General features: G+C 54.2%; 1 protein-coding gene and 1 pseudogene across 1 annotated transcript; both read right to left on the bottom strand.

Annotated features, from left to right (window-relative positions):
• Positions 1–764: 764 nt before the first annotated feature.
• Positions 765–3,698, bottom strand: LOC135889232 (centromere/kinetochore protein zw10 homolog). The gene is made up of 3 exons (XM_065417061.1): positions 3,677–3,698; positions 2,710–2,844; positions 765–962 (listed from the first exon to the last, which is right to left on the bottom strand). The coding sequence occupies exons 2-3, from the start codon at positions 2,827–2,829 to the stop codon at positions 765–767; spliced, it is 318 nt and encodes a 105-aa protein (XP_065273133.1). The 5' UTR covers positions 2,830–2,844; positions 3,677–3,698.
• A 1,034-nt stretch (positions 3,699–4,732) lies between these two features.
• LOC135889231 (transmembrane protease serine 5-like) overlaps positions 4,733–18,426 on the bottom strand; it is a 19,970-nt pseudogene continuing 6,276 nt past the window's right edge.

Genomic DNA, 18,426 nt, shown 5'->3' with positions numbered 1-18,426 from the left:
AGTTGTTTAATATGGATCAGCTGCAACAGGCAAAAGCAGAGAGGCTGCCCCTCACGCTACACCAGAGAACACACCTGGGCTGCTGGAGATGCCTCCTTAGAGGCCTTGGCAACAGGCAGGTTTGACGGCTCCCTCCGTCTTTTCAACTCATGCCGATCCACTGTAACTACATATTAACTGGGACAAAGCTCCCTAGTGGGGATACATTTGTCCTGGACTCTTCTTTGCTTGGCATGTCACCCTGGGGATAGCTCTGCTCCTTCAGCCTGTCCCTTGCTTTGCTCCTAGTGGCTCTGTTTAAAGAACAGACAAAAAGCTGAATCAGTTCCATGCTCTGGGATGGGAGATTCTCTCAGATCACAAGGGTGAATACTGTTGCTAATTTGGAAGCAAGAATAAAATCCTGTTACAGGAGGTTGGTTTGTGTAAAGAATGTAAATGGAGGTCGATGGTCATCTCTGAAGCTCTGTGTAACCAGAGATCAATAGAAATATTTGCATTCACATCAGAGAAATGAGCTGTTTTTTATCCTAGGAAGATTGTGGAATCATTGGAGTGTTTTTAAGAACAGATTGGACAAACACCTATCTGGGATGGTCTAGATAATACTTGGCCCTGCCTCAGTGCAGGGAACTGGATGAGATGACCTACTGAGGTCCCTTCCAGTCCTACATTTCTATGATTCGGTAATCACACACAAACAAGTTTCAGATTACAGAGCTCTTTTTAAAAACATGATATGAATAGAGATAGAAGAGTCATGATTATTTATTCACGATGGAGACCCAGGAAGAGGTCAGTGGAACAAAATACAGAAACACTTTGCGATCTGAAGCCATTTTCCCAGCCTCCTTCCTCACCTCTTGCAGCTGTTTCAGCACACTCAGAACCAACGAGTCTCGCTCCAGCTGCTGCTTCAATTCAGTAAATTCCGCAATGGCCACATTCAGATCTTGCCGGACCTAGAACAGCAGCACAGACGTCAAGCCTTCAGCAGTTCATTTACAGTAAGCAAAGGCTATGAGAGCCATTTCTATTTCAAAAGTAACACCGACATGACAACACCAGCGTGCTGCCTGAAACGCACGTACCTCCCAAAGTTACAAACAACACCTAAGGTTATTATAACGGAAACAAATTAGAAGGAAAAAAGGTTCTATTTCCCCAGTGTATTTACCTAGTGCAGTTGACAGAAATGTGTATATATTCAGTTTGTCTGTATGATCAGACTGTTTTAACCTCACTAGAAAGACCCTTTTAAACAGCAGAGGAGAAGAAAAACTCGTAAAGAAAACCCCCAAACAAACAAACAAACAAAAAGCATTATTGTACGGGAATTTTTGAAAAAAAGTAGAACATGGCGATATCAAATTGCAGATCTTTGAATGAAATCCCAGAGTGCCTTTAACAATTCTCTACTTTTAAATGAGATAAATGTCAATTTGAACTTAGCCGAAAGTAGTTTAACTATACATTTTAAACGCTTCCATAGGCATGCAAGATCAATAGACGTGTTTCCCTTTTTTTTAAAAAAGATCCCCAAACTGTTAAATAAACAAACAACAATCTCTTGCATTGTTTGTACCTTAAATACTGCAGCACTAGGAACCCAAAGCTGAAATTGACTACAGACAAGTGTAACTGACGTCACTGATTGTTATTGTATACCCTGAGATACATAAATTAAATAACAGGAGTACTTGTGGCACCTTAGAGACTAACAAATTTATTAGAGCATAAGCTTTCGTGGGCTACAACCCAAAGTGGGTTGTAGCCCACGAAAGCTTATGCTCTAATAAATTTGTTAGTCTCTAAGGTGCCACAAGTACTCCTGTTATTTTTGAGGATACAGACTAACACGGCTGCTACTCTGAAACCTATAAATTAAATACACAGCAACAAATAAACAGAGACAAGTAAAGTGGATGTTTAAGATTCTCTCACTTTTAACATAGCATAACTGGTATCAGATGTAAAAGTTATTTTCACATCGTATGATTTTTGAGTTGATCACTCTCCATTGCGAAGAAAAAATCCAGATTTATATCCCACCTGCATTAGAGCCTTTCTAACTTACCTTTCAAAGCCAGGGTGGCAAGGCAGAGGCCAGCTAAGAGAATTAGTCCAGGGGTATAGATAGGACGACACACACAAAAAATATAAGCAGGCCACGGGAAGGACAGTCTTGCACTCAATATACAGAAAATCTGGGCTCAATTCCCAGCTCTGCACAGAATCTTCTGTGCCATAGGACTCTTTGTTGCTTTTTACAGATCCAGACTAACACGGCTACCCCTCTGATTCTTGGCCAAGGTCATTCCACTTCTTTGTGCCTCAGTTTCCCCATCAGCAAAATAAGAATGATTCCTCCCTATCTCAATGCGGAGAGGCTTAGAAGATAAATGCATTAATATACATGAGGGGCTCCGAAACTACAGTGATGAGCACCACGGAAAACCATTCAGCTACATAATTAATGAATAAGCTACAGCGCGCCCTTTATTTATATCCCAGGTCTGATACATCATACATCGGTATGTTTCAGTCAAGGGCACTCTTTATAACAGGCGGGGATTCATCCTGGAATCCTTAGCCAAGATCCTCCTCCCCTGCCTTCCTGTGCTGCGCATCAGTGGAGTTGTACTGCTTTGGGATGATGCAGGATGAAAGCTGCTAGATACAGATAAAGTGAAACCGCTGCTGCGTCACCTCATTTTCGATCCTGGATTTCAGTAGGTCGATGTTGCCGGACAGACTGTCCACTTGTGACACCAAGTCCTCAGCGCTCTGCATGCTCGGGAGGAACTCGTTATACTTCTTGTTAATCATGTTGCAGACTTCACCCTAGGTAGAAGGGATGGACTCAGCATCAGAAAAACAAACACCCATAGCGTTGCCAACTCTGACTGAAGCTATTCCAGGGACATTTTTTTTCCAATATGACAAAATGTCATGTTCTTAAAATAGCCTATTAAAACCTCCCAGGTTGCTTTCAATAGTCACCAAGAGATTGATGCCAATTGTGGGAGAGTCCAGGCCAATCCTGGAGGGTTGGCAACCCCAAACACCCACAGAGAGACACCCCAAGGCCGTGGCCACGGGGCCAAAGCCTCCCACCCCCATCGCAGCCCTCTCTGCAGCCCGACCTCGTTGAGATGGGCAGAATGATTTCCCAGGTAGCGGGACAAAGAAAGTAGCTCCAAGGGAACGTCTCACAGGCCAGGGTGGGAGCAGCACAGATCCCCCATCACTGACACCCTGCAAACATGAGCAGGAATCACTGGCCCAAAGCACCGCCCCCTCCAGAGCCTCCTGCACCGCCCCTCAGTGTTACCCGCCCCCTAACGCCTGGTGCCCCGACACGCCGGGGTCACCCCCACCACGCTCACACCCTGCCCCCCCCTTCTCCGGACCCCCCGACAGCCTTTCGAACCCGCCTTAACGGGCTGCCCAACTGCCCCCCCTCCCCCAGCGCTCCCTCTGCCCGGGCCCCCAGATCCGCCTTCTCCAGCCGGCCCGAGGGCGCCAGCACCGCAGCCACCAGCGAGGGGGACGGGGCAGCCCTGGGCACCCAGCGCCCGGCCACCCCCTCATCAGCGGCCCGTCACCGCGCGGCACCACGGGAAAGTGAGTCCGCCCGCCCCCTACTGCGGGACTCCAAGTCCCACGAAGGTACCTGAGGAGGCCCATGCGGGACTACAACTCCCAGAGTGCACCACGCAGGGCGGGCCTACGAGCTGCGGCGTGGGACAAACCTATTTCGAACGTTTTGCTCTTTCCTCGCCATTCTATTGGTCCGCAGCCGCCGAGCGAATGAACGAGCTCCCCGTCTGATTGGTCCGCTGCCGCGGGGCGGGGAATATAAACCGGGACCCCCAGAACTGTCCCCTCTCGGCCAGGGGGAACGGGGGCTACCCCTGGGCCGCGCAGCGAAGGCGGTAAGTGGGGCGGATGGGGGAGGGGCCCGGGCCGGGGGTGCCGCGGGCCAGCTGTGGCTAGAACGCCGGAGCCGCCCAGAGGCTGCGGGGAGGGGGGCTCGGGAGAAGGATCTGGGGGCTGCTCGGGCAGGGGGGGCTCGGCTGGTGGTGGCGGGGGGGCGGCTGCTCGGGCAGGGGGGGGCTCGGCTGGTGGTGGCGGGGGGGGGCTGCTCGGGCAGGGGGGGCTCGGCTGGTGGTGGCGGGGGGGGGCTGCTCGGGCAGGGGGGGCTCGGCTGGTGGTGGCGGGGGGGGGCTGCTCGGGCAGGGGGGGCTCGGCTGGTGGTGGCGGGGGGGGGCTGCTCGGGCAGGGGGGGCTCGGCTGGTGGCGGCGGGGGGGGCTGCTCGGGCAGGGGGGGCTCGGCTGGTGGCGGCGGGGGGGGCTGCTCGGGCAGGGGGGGCTCGGCTGGTGGTGGCGGCGGGGGGGGGCTGGCTCGGGCAGGGGGGGCTCGGCTGGTGGTGGCGGCGGGGGGGGGCTGGCTCGGGCAGGGGGGGCTCGGCTGGTGGTGGCGGCGGGGGGGGGCTCGGCTGGTGGTGGCGGAGGGGGGGGGCTGGCTCGGGCAGGGGGGGCTCGGCTGGTGGTGGCGGCGGGGGGGGCTGGCTCGGGCAGGGGGGGCTCGGCTGGTGGTGGCGGGGGGGGGCTGGCTCGGGCAGGGGGGCTCGGCTGGTGGTGGCGGGGGGGGGCTGGCTCGGGCAGGGGGGGCTCGGCTGGTGGTGGCGGGGGGGCTCGGCTGGTGGTGGCGGGGGGGGAACGGGGGCTACCGCTGGGCTGCGCAGCGAAGGCGGTAAGTGGGGCGGACGGGGGAGAGGCCGGGGGTGCCGCGGGCAGCTGTGGCTAGAACGCCGGAGCAGCCCAGAGGCTGCGGTGAGAGGGGCTCGGGAGAAGGACCGGGGGGCGCAGCGGCGCTGGGCTGGTGCCGGAGCGGTGGGGCGGGACGCCTCTCGGGCAGGGGCGCTGGGCTGGTGCCGCAGCTGGGGGATGGGGATGGGGAGCTGGGCTGGTGCTATGGGCGGGTGGGGGCTTCCTCCTGCACCAGCGCCTGCTGGGGAGGTGGCAGCTGTAAAGGCCCCTTTGGAGGCTTCTGAAAAGCTGTCTGAAGGGGAAGCGCTTTGCACCTCCTCTTACCTGCTCCAGAGGAGGCTGACCCCAGCCAGGACTACTCGTGCTTTGTATCAGAGACACCCACACTCACCTGTCGTCTTTGCAGGAGGGGGCAGTGACCTGAATGTTTGCTTCCTTTCCTCTTGCCTGTAGGGGATTGGCTCTCCGGGGGATCTGGTTGGGGAATGTATCTGACTTACTGTGTGACCTTCCAGACAAACTTTACTTTCCTGTCATTTTCTCACTTTGTTCGAAAAAGCAAAAACAAGGGGAATAAATGGTTTTCAAGGGTCTTTGGTTTTCCAATAAAAGCTTTCACTTAAACACAAGTGTTGGATTTTTCTTTTGGGGAAATCGGGGTGGAAGAGAAGCTTGTAGCAAAACTTCCAACCTGGGACAATGTGGTGGTTCTCCCATTGCTTTTGAGGTTCTGAATTGGAGGTTTTGGAGCTTGATTTTAAATCGCTCCCAGCTGCTTGGCCAACCTCCCTAAGAACACTCTCCCCCTGGTTCTCTAGCAAGGGTCAGGGAAGCCATGTTCTGAAACCTCAAACTCTAGAGCAGTGATGCTCAGACTGCTTGGAAGCTGCAAGTAGTTCTTTGCAGCACCTATTAAAACACTGATTTAATTAACCACTCAAGATGCTTTTTCTATATTAATTTGCACAAAGCCATTGATGTTGTTGTGAACATATAAAACCTAAAGCTTTCCCCTCTCATACTGTTTAAATATGAAGCTATAGTAAATGAAAATTAATTCACACCACTGGGGCATTTTTAGAGTAACAATTGCTAATTTGGCTCCTGAACCTCTGAGATCTGAGTATTACTGCTCTAGAGCTAAACTTTTGAGGCTATTTGTAGACCCTAACAGTGAAGGATGCGGGATTCTCCACAGGTAACCTTAACTTGCTTGTTGACCTCAGCTTCTCATAGGGATAGCAGAGAACTAAGCCATGGGCTGACGGGACCCCAGAGCAGTGTAGCTTGAGGGACTTGTCAAGGAGTAGTACATTGCTGAGCAAAGAGCATGGGCCTGCTACCAGAAATGGACCCTTCCAACATCAGACTGGACTACACCAAATTAAGTATAGGAGTTGGAAGTCTCAGGGTTGAAGGTTTGGTAGTAGAAATCTGATCTACTGCAACTATCCAAGCAGCTGTAGTGCTCTCTACCGAAGTGATCTCCTAGTGTAACCACTAGCTGTTCTCCCTCTCCCACGGGCTCTGATCTTCCTGATATAGCTAAAATTAAATGTCTGCTCTTCAGAGCAGAAACATTGTGGCTTGTCCCCTACTCTTGGGGCAACACACACACGGTGCAGTATAAATAATCCACACACACGGGCCCCATCTTCAGCTCCTCCACGCTGTGGGAGAGCCGGGTGATGCAGGTGCCCTGATCCTTCTCTAGTGTGCCAGCACTGCAGCCACCAGCGAGGGGGATGGGGCAGCCACGGGGACCCAGTGCCTGGTCACAGACCCCCGGCCACCACCTCATCAGTGGTCCACTATTGTGTGGCACCATGCGTTTAAAAGGCTGGAGATCCCCATGCCCTTCCCCGGCACTGCCCAACTTCAGGTACTTCTCTAGCTTCTGGCTCAGCCCCCTTATCAGAGCCAGCTGGGCCCTAACTGAGCTGATTACAGCTGTGTACCATCCAGAAACCTATGTAAGGAAAAGGTTATTTTCATGTTTTGTCAGCAGAGGAGTTAAGACTGTCATATCTTTAGCTCATACCCAATCCATCTCACTTTCTGTTAGAATAATAACTGTTGTTCAGAACACCACAAGGCTAACAGGTACGGCACTTGGCAGCTCTCAGAAACTGCTAATGGTTAGAATTCACTACCTGTAGCAGTAAGAGGTGCAACTTTGCTTTAAAAAAGGCCATGGGATGTAGCTGATTCCTACAGAAGAATTCGCTTCATCACATTGCAGTGCTACAGGTAGCAGCACATCCCTATAGTTTGCAGTTTCATACACGTGTGTGAAAATGCTACCTGTAGGACTGTGCTACCCGCAGCAGTGAAAGGTCAAACTTTGCACACACACAAAAAGGCATTTCAAGCAGTCTCACATGTAAAACCAACCTGATAGCTTTCTTTAACAGTGTAACAAGCCTACAAGCAGTAGATGTGGTACATCTTGCCTTTACTAAGGCTTTTGATACTGTCTTCCATGACCTTCTCATAAACCAACTACGGAAATGAAACCTAGATGGGCATAACAAGTGGGGTTCTCCAGGGATAAGTTCTGGATATGTTTCTATTCAAAATCTTAATGATTGAGAGAATGGCACAGAACGGTGGTAACAGTTTTCAAGCATGTACAAATAAAGTATCTTTTTAGAGAAGCTGTTTCTTACCATCTATCCGTATCACTAACTGCTACAGATAGCACATTTCTACACGTAGCAATTTCACATACACTATAGTGCACGGAACTGCTATCTGTGGGCATTTGCTACATCAGGGAGCAGTTTCATACAATAGCAGCTTCGAACACTCTATACCTATCGGAAAGTGCTACCGGTAGCACATTCCTACGAGGAGCAGTATCCTTCACTACACCTGTAGGGGCAGCCATGGGGACCCAGCGCCCGGCCACCCCCTCATCAGCGACCCGCTACCGCGCGGCGCCACGGGAAAGTGACTCCGCCCGCCCCCTACTGCGGGACTCCTATTCCCAGGCACCTGTCTGAGGAGGCCCGGGCGGGCCTACAACTCCCAGAGTGCACCACGCAGGGCGGGCCTACGAGCTGCGGCGTGGGACAAACCTATTTCGAACGTTTTGCTCCTTCCCCGCCATTCTATTGGTCCGCAGCCGCCGAGCGAATGAACGAGCTCCCCGTTTGATTGGTCCGCTGCCGCGGGGCGGGGAATATAAACCGGGACCCCCAGAACTGTTGCCTCTCGGCCAGGGGGAACGGGGGCTACCGCTGGGCCGCGCAGCGAAGGCGGTAAGTGGGGCGGATGGGGGAGGGGCCCGGGCCGGGGGTGCCGCGGGCCAGCTGTGGCTAGAACGCCGGAGCCGCCCAGAGGCTGCGGGGAGGGGGGCTCGGGAGAAGGAGCCGGCCCTGTGCATAGACCCTGGGCTGCCAGCGGGCCCCGGGGGGAGGGGGGGCGCTCGGCTGGCGGCGGGGCTCGGGAGGGAGAGGGGGGCCTGGGGCAAAGCGGCCGAGCTGCGGCGCTTGTACTCACCCGGCGGCGGTCCGGGTCTTCCGCCGCACTGAAGGGCCCCCCGCTGCCGAAATGCCCCCGAAGACCCGGACCGCCGCCGGGCCAGGGCTCACGGGGCCCGGGGCAAATTGCTCCCCCTCTGGGCGGCCCTGTGTGGGGCTCGGGCGGAGGCGCTGGGCTGGTGCCGGAGCGGGGATGGGGGGGGCGGGGCGGCTCTCGGCCGGGGCTGGTGCCACATGCCGGGGGGGCGCTTCCTTCTGCACCGGCGCCTGCTCGGGAAGTGGCAGCTGCAAAGGGGAAAGGGCCCTTTGGAGGCTTCTGAAAAGCTGCCTGTGAAGGGGAAGCGCTTTGCACCTCCTCTTACCTGCTCCGGAGGCTGCCCCTAGCCAGGTCTACTCCTGCTTTGTATCAGAGATACCCACACTCACCTGTTCTCTTTGCAGGAGGGGGCAGTGACCTGAATGTTTGCTTCGTTTGCTTTCCCCTGGAGGGGATTGGCTCTCCTGGAAGATCAGGTTGGGAAATGTATCTGACTTCCTGTGTGACTTCCAGTACGGTGATCAGATAACCTGATATTTGGGGCTTTTTCTTACATAGGCTCCTATTATTCCCCACCCCCGTCTTGATTTTTCACACTTCCTCTCTGGTCACCCTACCTTCCAGACAAACTTTACTTTCTTGTAAATTTCTCAAGAAAAAGGGGAATAAAGAGTTTCCAAGGGTCTGTGTTTTTCCAATAAAAGCATCTACTTTTAATCACAAGTCTTGAATTTTGCTTTGGGGGAGATGGGGGGCAGGGGGAGAGAAGAGGTGAAGCTTGAAGCTATAGTGTGGTGGTTCTCCCATTGCTTAGGAGGTTGAGTTGGAGCTTGATTTAAAATCCCTCTCAGCTGCTTGGCCAATGTCCCTGAGAACACTATCCCCCTGGTTCTCCAGCAAGGGTGAGGGAAGCCATGTTCTCAGACATCAAACTCTAGAGCAAATATACTCTGACTGCAACTTGCAAGCTACAAGTAACTCTTTGCAGCACCTATTAAAACACTGATTTAATTAATCGCTCAGAATGCTCTTACTATATTCATTTGCACAAAGCCATTGATGTTGCTGTTTTCCATCTCCTACTGTTTAAAGATGGATCTATAGTAAAAAACCAATGAACTCACAGCATGGGGGCTTTTTGGGGGTAATGATTGCTAATTTGGCTCCTGATGCACTGAGATTTCAGTATAGCTGTGCTAGAGCTAAGCCTTTCAGGCTATTGGTATACTCTAAAAGTGAAGGATGCTGGTTGACCTCGCCCTCCTGCAGGGAGAGCAGAGAACTGACCCATGGGCTAATGGGACCCCAGAGAAGGCATGGGGGAGACTTGCCAAGTAGTAGTAGATTGTTGAGCAAAGAGCATGGGCTTGCTACCCTGTGAGGCCAACAGACAGATAGGGGGGCTCCAGTAAATGGACCTTCCCAAAGAGTCAGACTGGACTACACCTAATTAAGCATGAGGCTGCAAGACTTGGAAGCCTTAGGGTTGAACTACCTCTGTGTGGTGGTAGAAATCAGTTGCAGTAGATCTATCTAAACAGCTGCAGGGCCCTCTACCAAACTGATCTCCTAGGATAACCACCAGCTCTAGTGTTCCGCCTATAGCTGAAATTAAATGCCTGCCCTTCAGAGCAGAAACATTGTGGTTTGTCCTGTACCATTGTAGCAACACAAACACCCTATTTGGGTGCAGTATAAATGAATATGTACCCACCTTGTGGATTTCTGGGGGAGAGTTGAGTATTTTTCTTGTAAGTGGCTAAGCCTGTACTGTTCTCTCTCCTTTCTGCTTGCACAAAGCCACCACCATCTAAGGAAACTACACTGCTAGCCTCCAAACTCAAATGGCTGCTGCCCTATGCTTAACACAGCTGCAGAGAAAGATCCCCCAAATTAGCTCAACTAGGGTTCAGGAGGGCAAGCTGCAAGAGGCCTGTACCTCAGTAATCCAAAACTATGACATCTTGGAACTAAGGCCCATGTGAACTGCCAGCACTGGCCTGGTCCTCTCTGCAGAAGATACTGAAAGGGAGAATAGGCCCTACACCCATGTGGTAAAGGTAGAAATATAGTTAACATTCACCCTTCTTCAGACTGACTTCTCTCTGGGAGGTGAAGCAACACAGCTGTGGAGGAAAAGATTGCATTATAACCTGCTGCTGTCCTCATTTGCTCTCACACACAACAGGAGCTAATCCATCAACCAGTGTGAAATAATGAGATGACCATTGCCAGTTAATTGGTTCCTTTCATCTTCTCCTTCCATAACTACAGTGGAGGTGCTGCTTGTAGTAATAATTAGCCCTTCTCAGCCTCTGATTCTATACATAGATGCAGAAAAAGGGCTGATAAACTGCATTTCAAAGTCTTTAACCTGCATTTTATCTGCTTCCCCCACACTTCTATCAGAAAATCAATCATATGCAGCTGGTGGGAGCATAATTTTCAGGTGGAGTGGGAGATGAATAGGGGATTAGCTAAAGAGAGCCAGCTGACCACTGGCTACTCTGCCCAGATTGTATCACAGACTGGCAATTCTTTTCCTGTAGACTTCAGTACAATTAAATATTTAAAACATCTCAAAGTAAACCTGGGGTCAGTGAGTGGTAAATGGGGTTCTTTTTGGCTGATTGCATAATATTTGAGCTAATCACAACAAGGAACATATGACTGAGATAATACCCTTAGCAATCTCTCATTTTATGAAATAGCAGCAAAGGAAACAGATTAACCCACTTTCCATGCTCTGTTATGCAACTGTGGGGAACTCTCCTGAGAACAGCTGTCAGTTTCCCTCCTCTGCATTTCTGCTTTGCAATGGATGCAGGAGAGGTATAGAGTTAATCTGGACAGCTGCTCCTGACCCTGCTGCATTTACCAGACTGAGTGTGCAGAGATGCCAAGTATCTCAGACCGTACAAGCAGTAGCAGGCAAGCCCAGCTGCTTTGCCTTCCCACACTGCTTGGAGGGGGAAGTCACCAGTCTTAATGCTGCAGTCAGCCGTCTTTCTCACTTGCTTTGGTCATGTAAGATTTTATCAGCAGGTATCTTTGTCTCCCCTGAACTTTGATTAAATAACTGGTAGGAGATAATCTCCCATCCCTGTATTCCAGCATCAGGATCACCCCCAGCTGAAGAACAGTCTACAGCCCTAGCTGCAAAGCAACAGTGAGTTTCTTGCAGACAAACTTGGGCATCTGATGGCCTTCACTGGTGGCTTTATCCATTTGGCCTGAACAGCCAGATTGTTGTTAAACAAGATGAAAAATATAACCTCATTCCCACTGATATTATAAGATCAAGGACCTGCAGAGGCTGGTGGCAGATGGAAGGGGCAATACAGATGAACTTGCTCCTTTTTAATTCACTGGAGGGGGAAAATCCTGTTGCTATTAATAGATGGAGTGAAAGGCTAGAAGATGCTTCCCATGGATCTTTGAGTTTGGGAGTTGGGGTTGTGCACAGAGTTGATCACAAGCAAATTCGCAAGGCTGGTGAAAGGTGTCAGATTGTAGTGCTGGAGCCTAACAGGTTCTGGTTATTCCTAGAATGCTGCACCATGCACAGAAGCGCTTCTCTCCCCCACAAAGCCCTGCGGGCATGCCCTGTCCTTGCCCCAGCCTGCTCTCCCCTAAGCATGGGAGTGAGGGATCAAGGGCCAGATTCTCCAAGCTATTTACACACCTAACTCCTGTTAATTTCAATGGGAGTTAGGTGCCTAATACTTTCGAGGACCTGGGCTCAGATCTGAAACAATATCGAAGTGGTAAAAGGCTCCCGTTCCCATTCTCAGCCCCCTGCACCAGGCAGTGGCCCTGTAGACTGAGCAGGAACCCCCTGCATATGCAAACATATACATGCCCAGTGCCTATACTCCCCCACAAAACACTGCTCTCTAGGGGTTTCAGAGATTTTAATCACCCGCTGAATTTTGTTTTTCCATGACCTTATTACAAAAGACATTGCAAAAACAATTCCACTTAGCTGCAGCTCGACCTGGAGACGCAGGATGTGTTGCGAGGTTGGGGACAGCGATCAGAGCATGCAGGGAAGAAGGGGCGAGGGATACACCGTACAGAGAGAGAGTTCCATATGGCATTGTCAGTAGGAGACACTTCCACATGAGTGCCTGAGCTGCGTCTGGGGGGAAGCACCAGCTCCGGGTACCTACAGTCCATGAAGGACATGGCATGGTGGCAGGAGAACGTGTGAAACCAAAAGGGCTGCACAAACCCTCAAGTGCCTGATGTGGACATAATGGGAACCAGAGACTATGGAGAGGGGTTCCCTGCCCCGCTCCAAGCAGCACTCCCTGGGGTGTCTGAAGGTGGGATTGTTAATTCTTGTGTCATGTGACCCACACCTACACCGTGGGGCTCTCTGTCACTCTCTCCTAGACATGTGCCGTCTGCTACAGCCCTTGAGCTAGCAGAGCTGAAGAGAAAAAGCACGCTCGCTGCAGCTTGGTACGCTGGCGCAGTGGTGCAGCTGCCCTCTCTGTGTAAAGGGGCATTAACCTAAACCATGGCGGTGGCTGCACTTCTACATTCTAGTGACCCGCTGTTCCCCAGGATGAAGGGGGCCTGTGCATTAGCTCTAAGCACACCCCTGCCATGCCCCCATCCCCACCTCTGACACCCCCTCACAGGTTCGACAAAGGGTCTGATCAAACCCCGTCATGCCCCCGCCCTGACACCCACAGCCTCTCACTAGTTCTGCACAGGGCACCAGCACACCCGCAACGTGCCCCTGCTCTGCCCCTAAAACCCTCCCACCTCACCCTTCACATGCCCCTGCCATGCCCTCTCCGGTAAGGGGCTAGAGGGGGGACCCCTCTTCATTTAGATGGGGAGCCACGTTTCCCACTCTCTTCCCCATTTTCATGTACGTGATCGACACCGTGTGGGATCCAGCCCACAGTAAGCAGCATCACCCTGCTCCTCAGTGGGGGAAGGACTCGATCCCCCACGGCCTATTAACAACAGGGGTTGTTTTCTCCCTGCTCTCACCTGGCAGGCATCTACTTTCCCGTCCAGGTAGCCAGCACACAGCATCCTGGGGGTGAGCTCACCAGAGTACATGCAGGAGCTGTTGCATTTCTTGGTGCTGATTAAGGGAACAATAGCTTCCTTCAGCATCTCAACAACAGGAACTGGATGTGAGGAAAACAAACAAGAGAGACAGTTTAACCTGCTGCCCTGGTGGCTAGATGCTGGGGTTTGCACTCAAGGCACAGTGGGAAATGGAGCATTATAGACACACACTATCTCCAGGGCTCTGGGTGTTGGGAGGAGGAGAGGGGTCATTGGACTAGCAGTGGATTGGGGGGATCAGCAGAGCTGTGGGGGTGTAAGGGGCCCCAGCCTGCAATAGCAGCAGGGGCTGCGGGTTGGGACTGAGGACTGCAGTAGGTTTGCAGATCAGAATTCAATACTCTCCTCTAGACTCAAACATCCCCTCGGTGAGATGCAGCCTTCGCCCGTCTTTGTTTTAAAAGGGAGCTACGCGAGAGCTCTCCTTGCCTCCTGGAGCTGCTCACCGTGTTCAGGTCTGGTGTAGCCCCAGCCGGAGATCCAGCAGTGGGTGCCGTGGGGGAAATCCTGCTGGTACAGCGGTAAACACACTGCACGGACGGCATCTGGGGAGAGAGACACGTGTTAGAGCAGCGCCAGCTGGGAACGCCCCTCCCCACGCACAGCGCAAACAAATTGAGAGCGGCTCCCAGGAGCAGCCGGCCTGGAGCGAGCAGGGGTGATCTAGTCCTGAGAAGTGCAAGCGAAACACCCTTGCAGCCCCGCTCCCTCTGGCTCCAGGGGCCGGATTCTCCAAAGAGCTCAGCTCCCACTGTGACCTTTACAGCCAGATCCCAGCTCTTTACAAATCTGCCCATTTATTTCACTGCATCCATGGGAGATAAGGTCTTGCGAGCGTTCTGTCCCATGTGCCATCAGCAGAGGCCCCGGGACTTGCCTGGGGAATGTTTTCTCTCTGCTGCCCCCTCCCTCCACAGCTGGACCAACCCCCGTACTGGCACTGCCCCTGGGATCGACACAGGCCACCGGCGTGGGAATCAGACCGTTGGTGGGTGGCTCCCTTGTGAATGGAAGCCATGGGGCTGTTCTGGGGGGATCCTCTGTCCCCTGCAAGGGGGAGATGGCTGAAGAGAAGGGTCTCACCAGAGAAGTTCAAGGGCACTGAGTTTCATCAGTGCGATGTCATAGTCGTGACTCCTGTCGTCATAGCGGGGGTGGTAGATGATTTTCTCCACCGCTGCCCCGGCCTGCTGTGGGACTGACACCTGGGCGATAATCCCGGCAAAGACCAGCCAGCTGGAGACCTCAGGCCACCTGTAACTGAGCAGAGACATGGCCAACCTGTTCCTCTGGGGCTGCAGTATTGCTGGGGTGGCCAATTCCCCACTCCCTCCCCTGCTGGGGGAAGAGCCGGGCTCTGCGCTAGGCCCCCCGCCAAGGCCTCCGGCTCTGCCGTTCCCAGACTCACTTGTGCACGCAGTGAGCGGCCGTGACGATCCAGTCGTGCGCCACCACGGAGCCTCCGCAGACGTGTCTGGAGTTGAGGTACAGGCTGACCTGCCACGGCCAGCGTCCCAACGGGGCGTCGCTTCCGCCCACGATCCGGGCTGCCCTGGAGCGCACGCCGCACTCTGCAAAGGGGGAGACACGTGAACCCGGTGCCCCCAAACACCACCTGAGAGTGGGGGAGGGATGGGCAGCAAAGGGTGTCCGAGAAACCCAGCCCTCCCCAGGAGCTGAGCAGAGCTTTGCCTTGGGGCCCAAGCAGGGCCGGCTCCAGGCACCAGCCGACCAAGCACATGCTTGTGGCGGCACCTGAGAAGGGGTGGCCAATGTTGGGGTGGCGGGGGGCGCTCGCGGTGGGTTTTTTTTGTTTTGTTTTGTTTTGTTTGGCAGGGCGGCGCTCGAGGGTTTTTTCTTTACTTTTTTTTCGGCCGGGCAGCGCAGGGGTGTTTTGGCGGTGCGGCACTGGGGGGTGGGGGGGGATTTGGAGGCGCGGCCCGGCGCTCTGGCGGTTTGGGCGGCGCGGCGCTGGGGGGGGGAGGGGACGGGGGTTTGGCCGGCCCCGCGCTCGGGGGGGCGGGGATTTGGCCGGCCTGGCATGACGCTCGGGGGGTTTGGCCGGCCTGGCCCGGCCCGGCGCTCCGGGGGGTTTGGCCGGCCCAGAGCGGCGCGGCACTCGAGGGGGGGCCCGGAGTTTGGCTGGCCTGGCGCTCGGTGGAGGGTTGGGCGGCCCGGCGTGGTGCTCGGGGGAGCGGGGGTTTGGCCGGCGCAGCGCTCCGGGGGTTTGGGCAGCCCGGCACTCGGGGAGGTTGGCCGGCCCCGCGCTCCGGGGGTTTGGCCGACCCGGCGAGGCAAGGGGGGCGGGGGGGTTGGCTGGCGCGGCGCTCGGGGCGGGGGGGGGTAGGCCGGCCTGGCGTGACGCTCAGGGGGTCTGGGCAGCCCGGCGCGGCGCTTGGTGGGGCAGGGGTTTGGGCGGCCCGGCGCTCGGGGGGGGCAGGGGTTTGGGCGGCCCGGCGGGGGGGGAGGGTTCAGCGGACTGGCGTGGCGCTGGGGGGGAGTTTGGTGGCCCGGCGCGACGCTCGAGGGGGGGCGTAGTTCTGCGCCCAGCGCTCCGGGGGTTTGGGTGGCGCAGCGCTGGGGGGGGGAGGGGGGATGTTACGGCGGGCGGCGCTCTTCTTTTTTGCCTGGGGCGGCAAAAAAGTTAGAGCCGGCCCTGGGCCCAAGGGAGAGAGGGAAGGTCTTTGAGCACCAAGCCTGAGGGAGCAGGAGAACAAAGAGGCAGGAAATGGGAGGAAAGAAAGGGAAAGCAGCAGCAGAGGGAAGCAGCTGACAGGAGTCATTCCCCAGGCGTGCTCCTGCCTCAGGGCTGTGAGCCCCTGCTCGGCCCAAGTCCCTGGCTCACCCCCCACAGGATGTCAGGGATTCAGGGTGGCCCCAGCTTTCTCCATTTCTTTTGCCACCTGTGCTGTTCCCCATGTGAAATAACAAAGAGAAGCCCACTCTAACCCCTTCTGTGTGCTCCGAGCTAGTTCCAGGACCTCTGCCTGCCCACCCAGTGACCTAAACGGAGTCTCCTCCCCCAGCCAGCACCACTAAGCCAGAGTGGAGAGGGAGCAAGAGAGAACAGAGAGGAACGCAGGAGTTCCACCTCTCCACCTGGGCCTTCTCTGGGCTTGCCGCTTGCCAGGCAAGAGCCCTGGGCCTCAGGGGCGGGGTTCCGGGCCACAGCTGCCTTCCCTGACAAGAAGGGGCTGCTGAGAGCATTAGGGTTTTAGATACTGGGGGGGGGGGGGCGGGGGCATTGATTGCACGTGCTGTTAATTACACAGTAGCTATGCCATAAGGACAGGAGAGATTTGGGAGCTGACGGTCATGTCACTGCTGCCGCTGCAAGCAGACCCCAGCTATGAAATCACACGGACAAAGGGGCTGCTCCGGGGGCTTCAAAACCACTTTTTTTTTTTTGCTACTCAGCCAGCTGGGAAGCTAAATCTTCCTCCCACCCAGACCAGCTGGTTTGTGCTGGCTTGTTACTGCAGGGTTGCTCAAGAGGGCTGGAGCTGCCTCACTGAGTAAAGCTGCTGCTTGCAGACCACCCAACACTGGGGCTGCGGGATGGGGGAAGAATGACACAGGCTTTGCAAACGAACACCAGGGCCATGCTGAGTGCAGGGCGCTCGGTGTCTAGCCGACCTGGGGCTTTTGCTAATTAACACAGGGTCTATAATAGCACAAGGAATGCAAGAGACCCCAGTGCAATATGAGGACAGGGCAAAGCACTTACCGGAGCACTTCAGAGCCACAAGTGCAGTGCAGACATCCCCGCTGTGGAAGCATCAAGCTGGCTGAAGTCCTATTTTAGCGGCATGACCGAAGCACCGAACACTGTGACCCTCCCGGCAGTGCTCGCTCCTGTCAGTGCAGTCGCTGGGCTATTTGTGTTCCCATTTGGCGTCATTTCGTTGCCAGCTCAGATTTTCTCCCTCCCTCCAGGTTTGCTGATCAGAGTCGCTGCCAGCTGCGCAGAGCCTGGCAGTCACCTCCAGAACCATGGAGACTTGTTCTCAGACAATATAGCAGTGAAGGGCCCTTCTGTTCAGTCCCCCCAGTGCCAGTCCTGCTCTCCCCAGCTCCGTCACCCACCTGACCTGCCACACGGCTTCAATGCTGCTCTTCTGGTTGGGCACAATCTGAACAAACTCTTGCGTCTCGTTCACCTGGACATCGGTCAGGTTCACTCCTTTGTGATGGGCGAGTCTGCAGAAGCAACAGCAAATGTCATCACCTAAACACAGAGCGATCTGAGAGCTCACCCGTGCTTCTGACAGGACAGCGTTCTTATGGGCACTTCCTTCCTCTCTTCTGCATAGACCATTGTACTCTAGTTTATACATGCTAATTCTGGCCACTGCTCACAAGAGATGAAAGGGTTAAATATAATAGCCATCACCCACTGGGAGGACTAAACCTTTACCCTGCCATGTTTCATGGAATCACAGTGCTTAAACAGGAGGGCTACCAACTACAGACACACAAAAACAGGCTTCCACGCACGCAACTTGAGTTCCAGTTTTGTCTCTCTCATTTACCAGGGGCAATGCCCTGTCTGGAACTGTACAGCACACAGGGACATCTAGTGGCTAAATAATAATACTGCAAATGAACATAACCCAGCCCTTACTTTACACTCTAATGCCAAAATCAGGAAATAGGTTTGCTTGCATCACTAAAGTGTATTTTCAGATGCTACCATCCCTTTGGTAGCCTTGCAGTGTCAACAGTGTATGAGTACAAAAGGAGAAGTAATAATACTGTGTCCTTCGCTAACACCTTCCAAGTGCGGATCTCAAAACACGCTCCAAACATGAACGAGTTCATCCTCACCTGGGAAAGAGGTGAATATTATGATCCTTGTTTGAAAGATGGGGGAAATGAGGCACAGAGAATAGAGGTCACAAGGGAGTAGAGGAGGTACAATTAGAACCCAGGAGTCCTGCTTCTCATTTATGCCAGAAAACCATCCTCCTCATCTCTATGGTGATGTTCAGGGGAAAGGCACAGCCACAGAACAGCAGTGGATAGGAGAACAGT

The sequence above is a fragment of the Emys orbicularis genome, chromosome 15 (assembly GCF_028017835.1).
Source record: "Emys orbicularis isolate rEmyOrb1 chromosome 15, rEmyOrb1.hap1, whole genome shotgun sequence".
In the NCBI taxonomy this organism is placed as follows: domain Eukaryota; kingdom Metazoa; phylum Chordata; order Testudines; family Emydidae; genus Emys; species Emys orbicularis.
Note: the sequence above shows the minus strand (reverse complement) of the source record. Positions and strands in the feature narration are given on the sequence as shown.

What these genes read in the sequence shown, in the direction of transcription:
- LOC135889232 (XM_065417061.1), bottom strand. Translation starts at nt 2,829, where the DNA reads ATGATTAACAAGAAGTATAACGAGTTCCTCCCGAGCATGCAGAGCGCT. An exon ending in AATCCAGGATCGAAAATGAG is followed by an intron (nt 963 to 2,709) that starts GTGACGCAGCAG and finishes CTGCTGTTCTAG; the next exon opens with GTCCGGCAAGATCTGAATGT.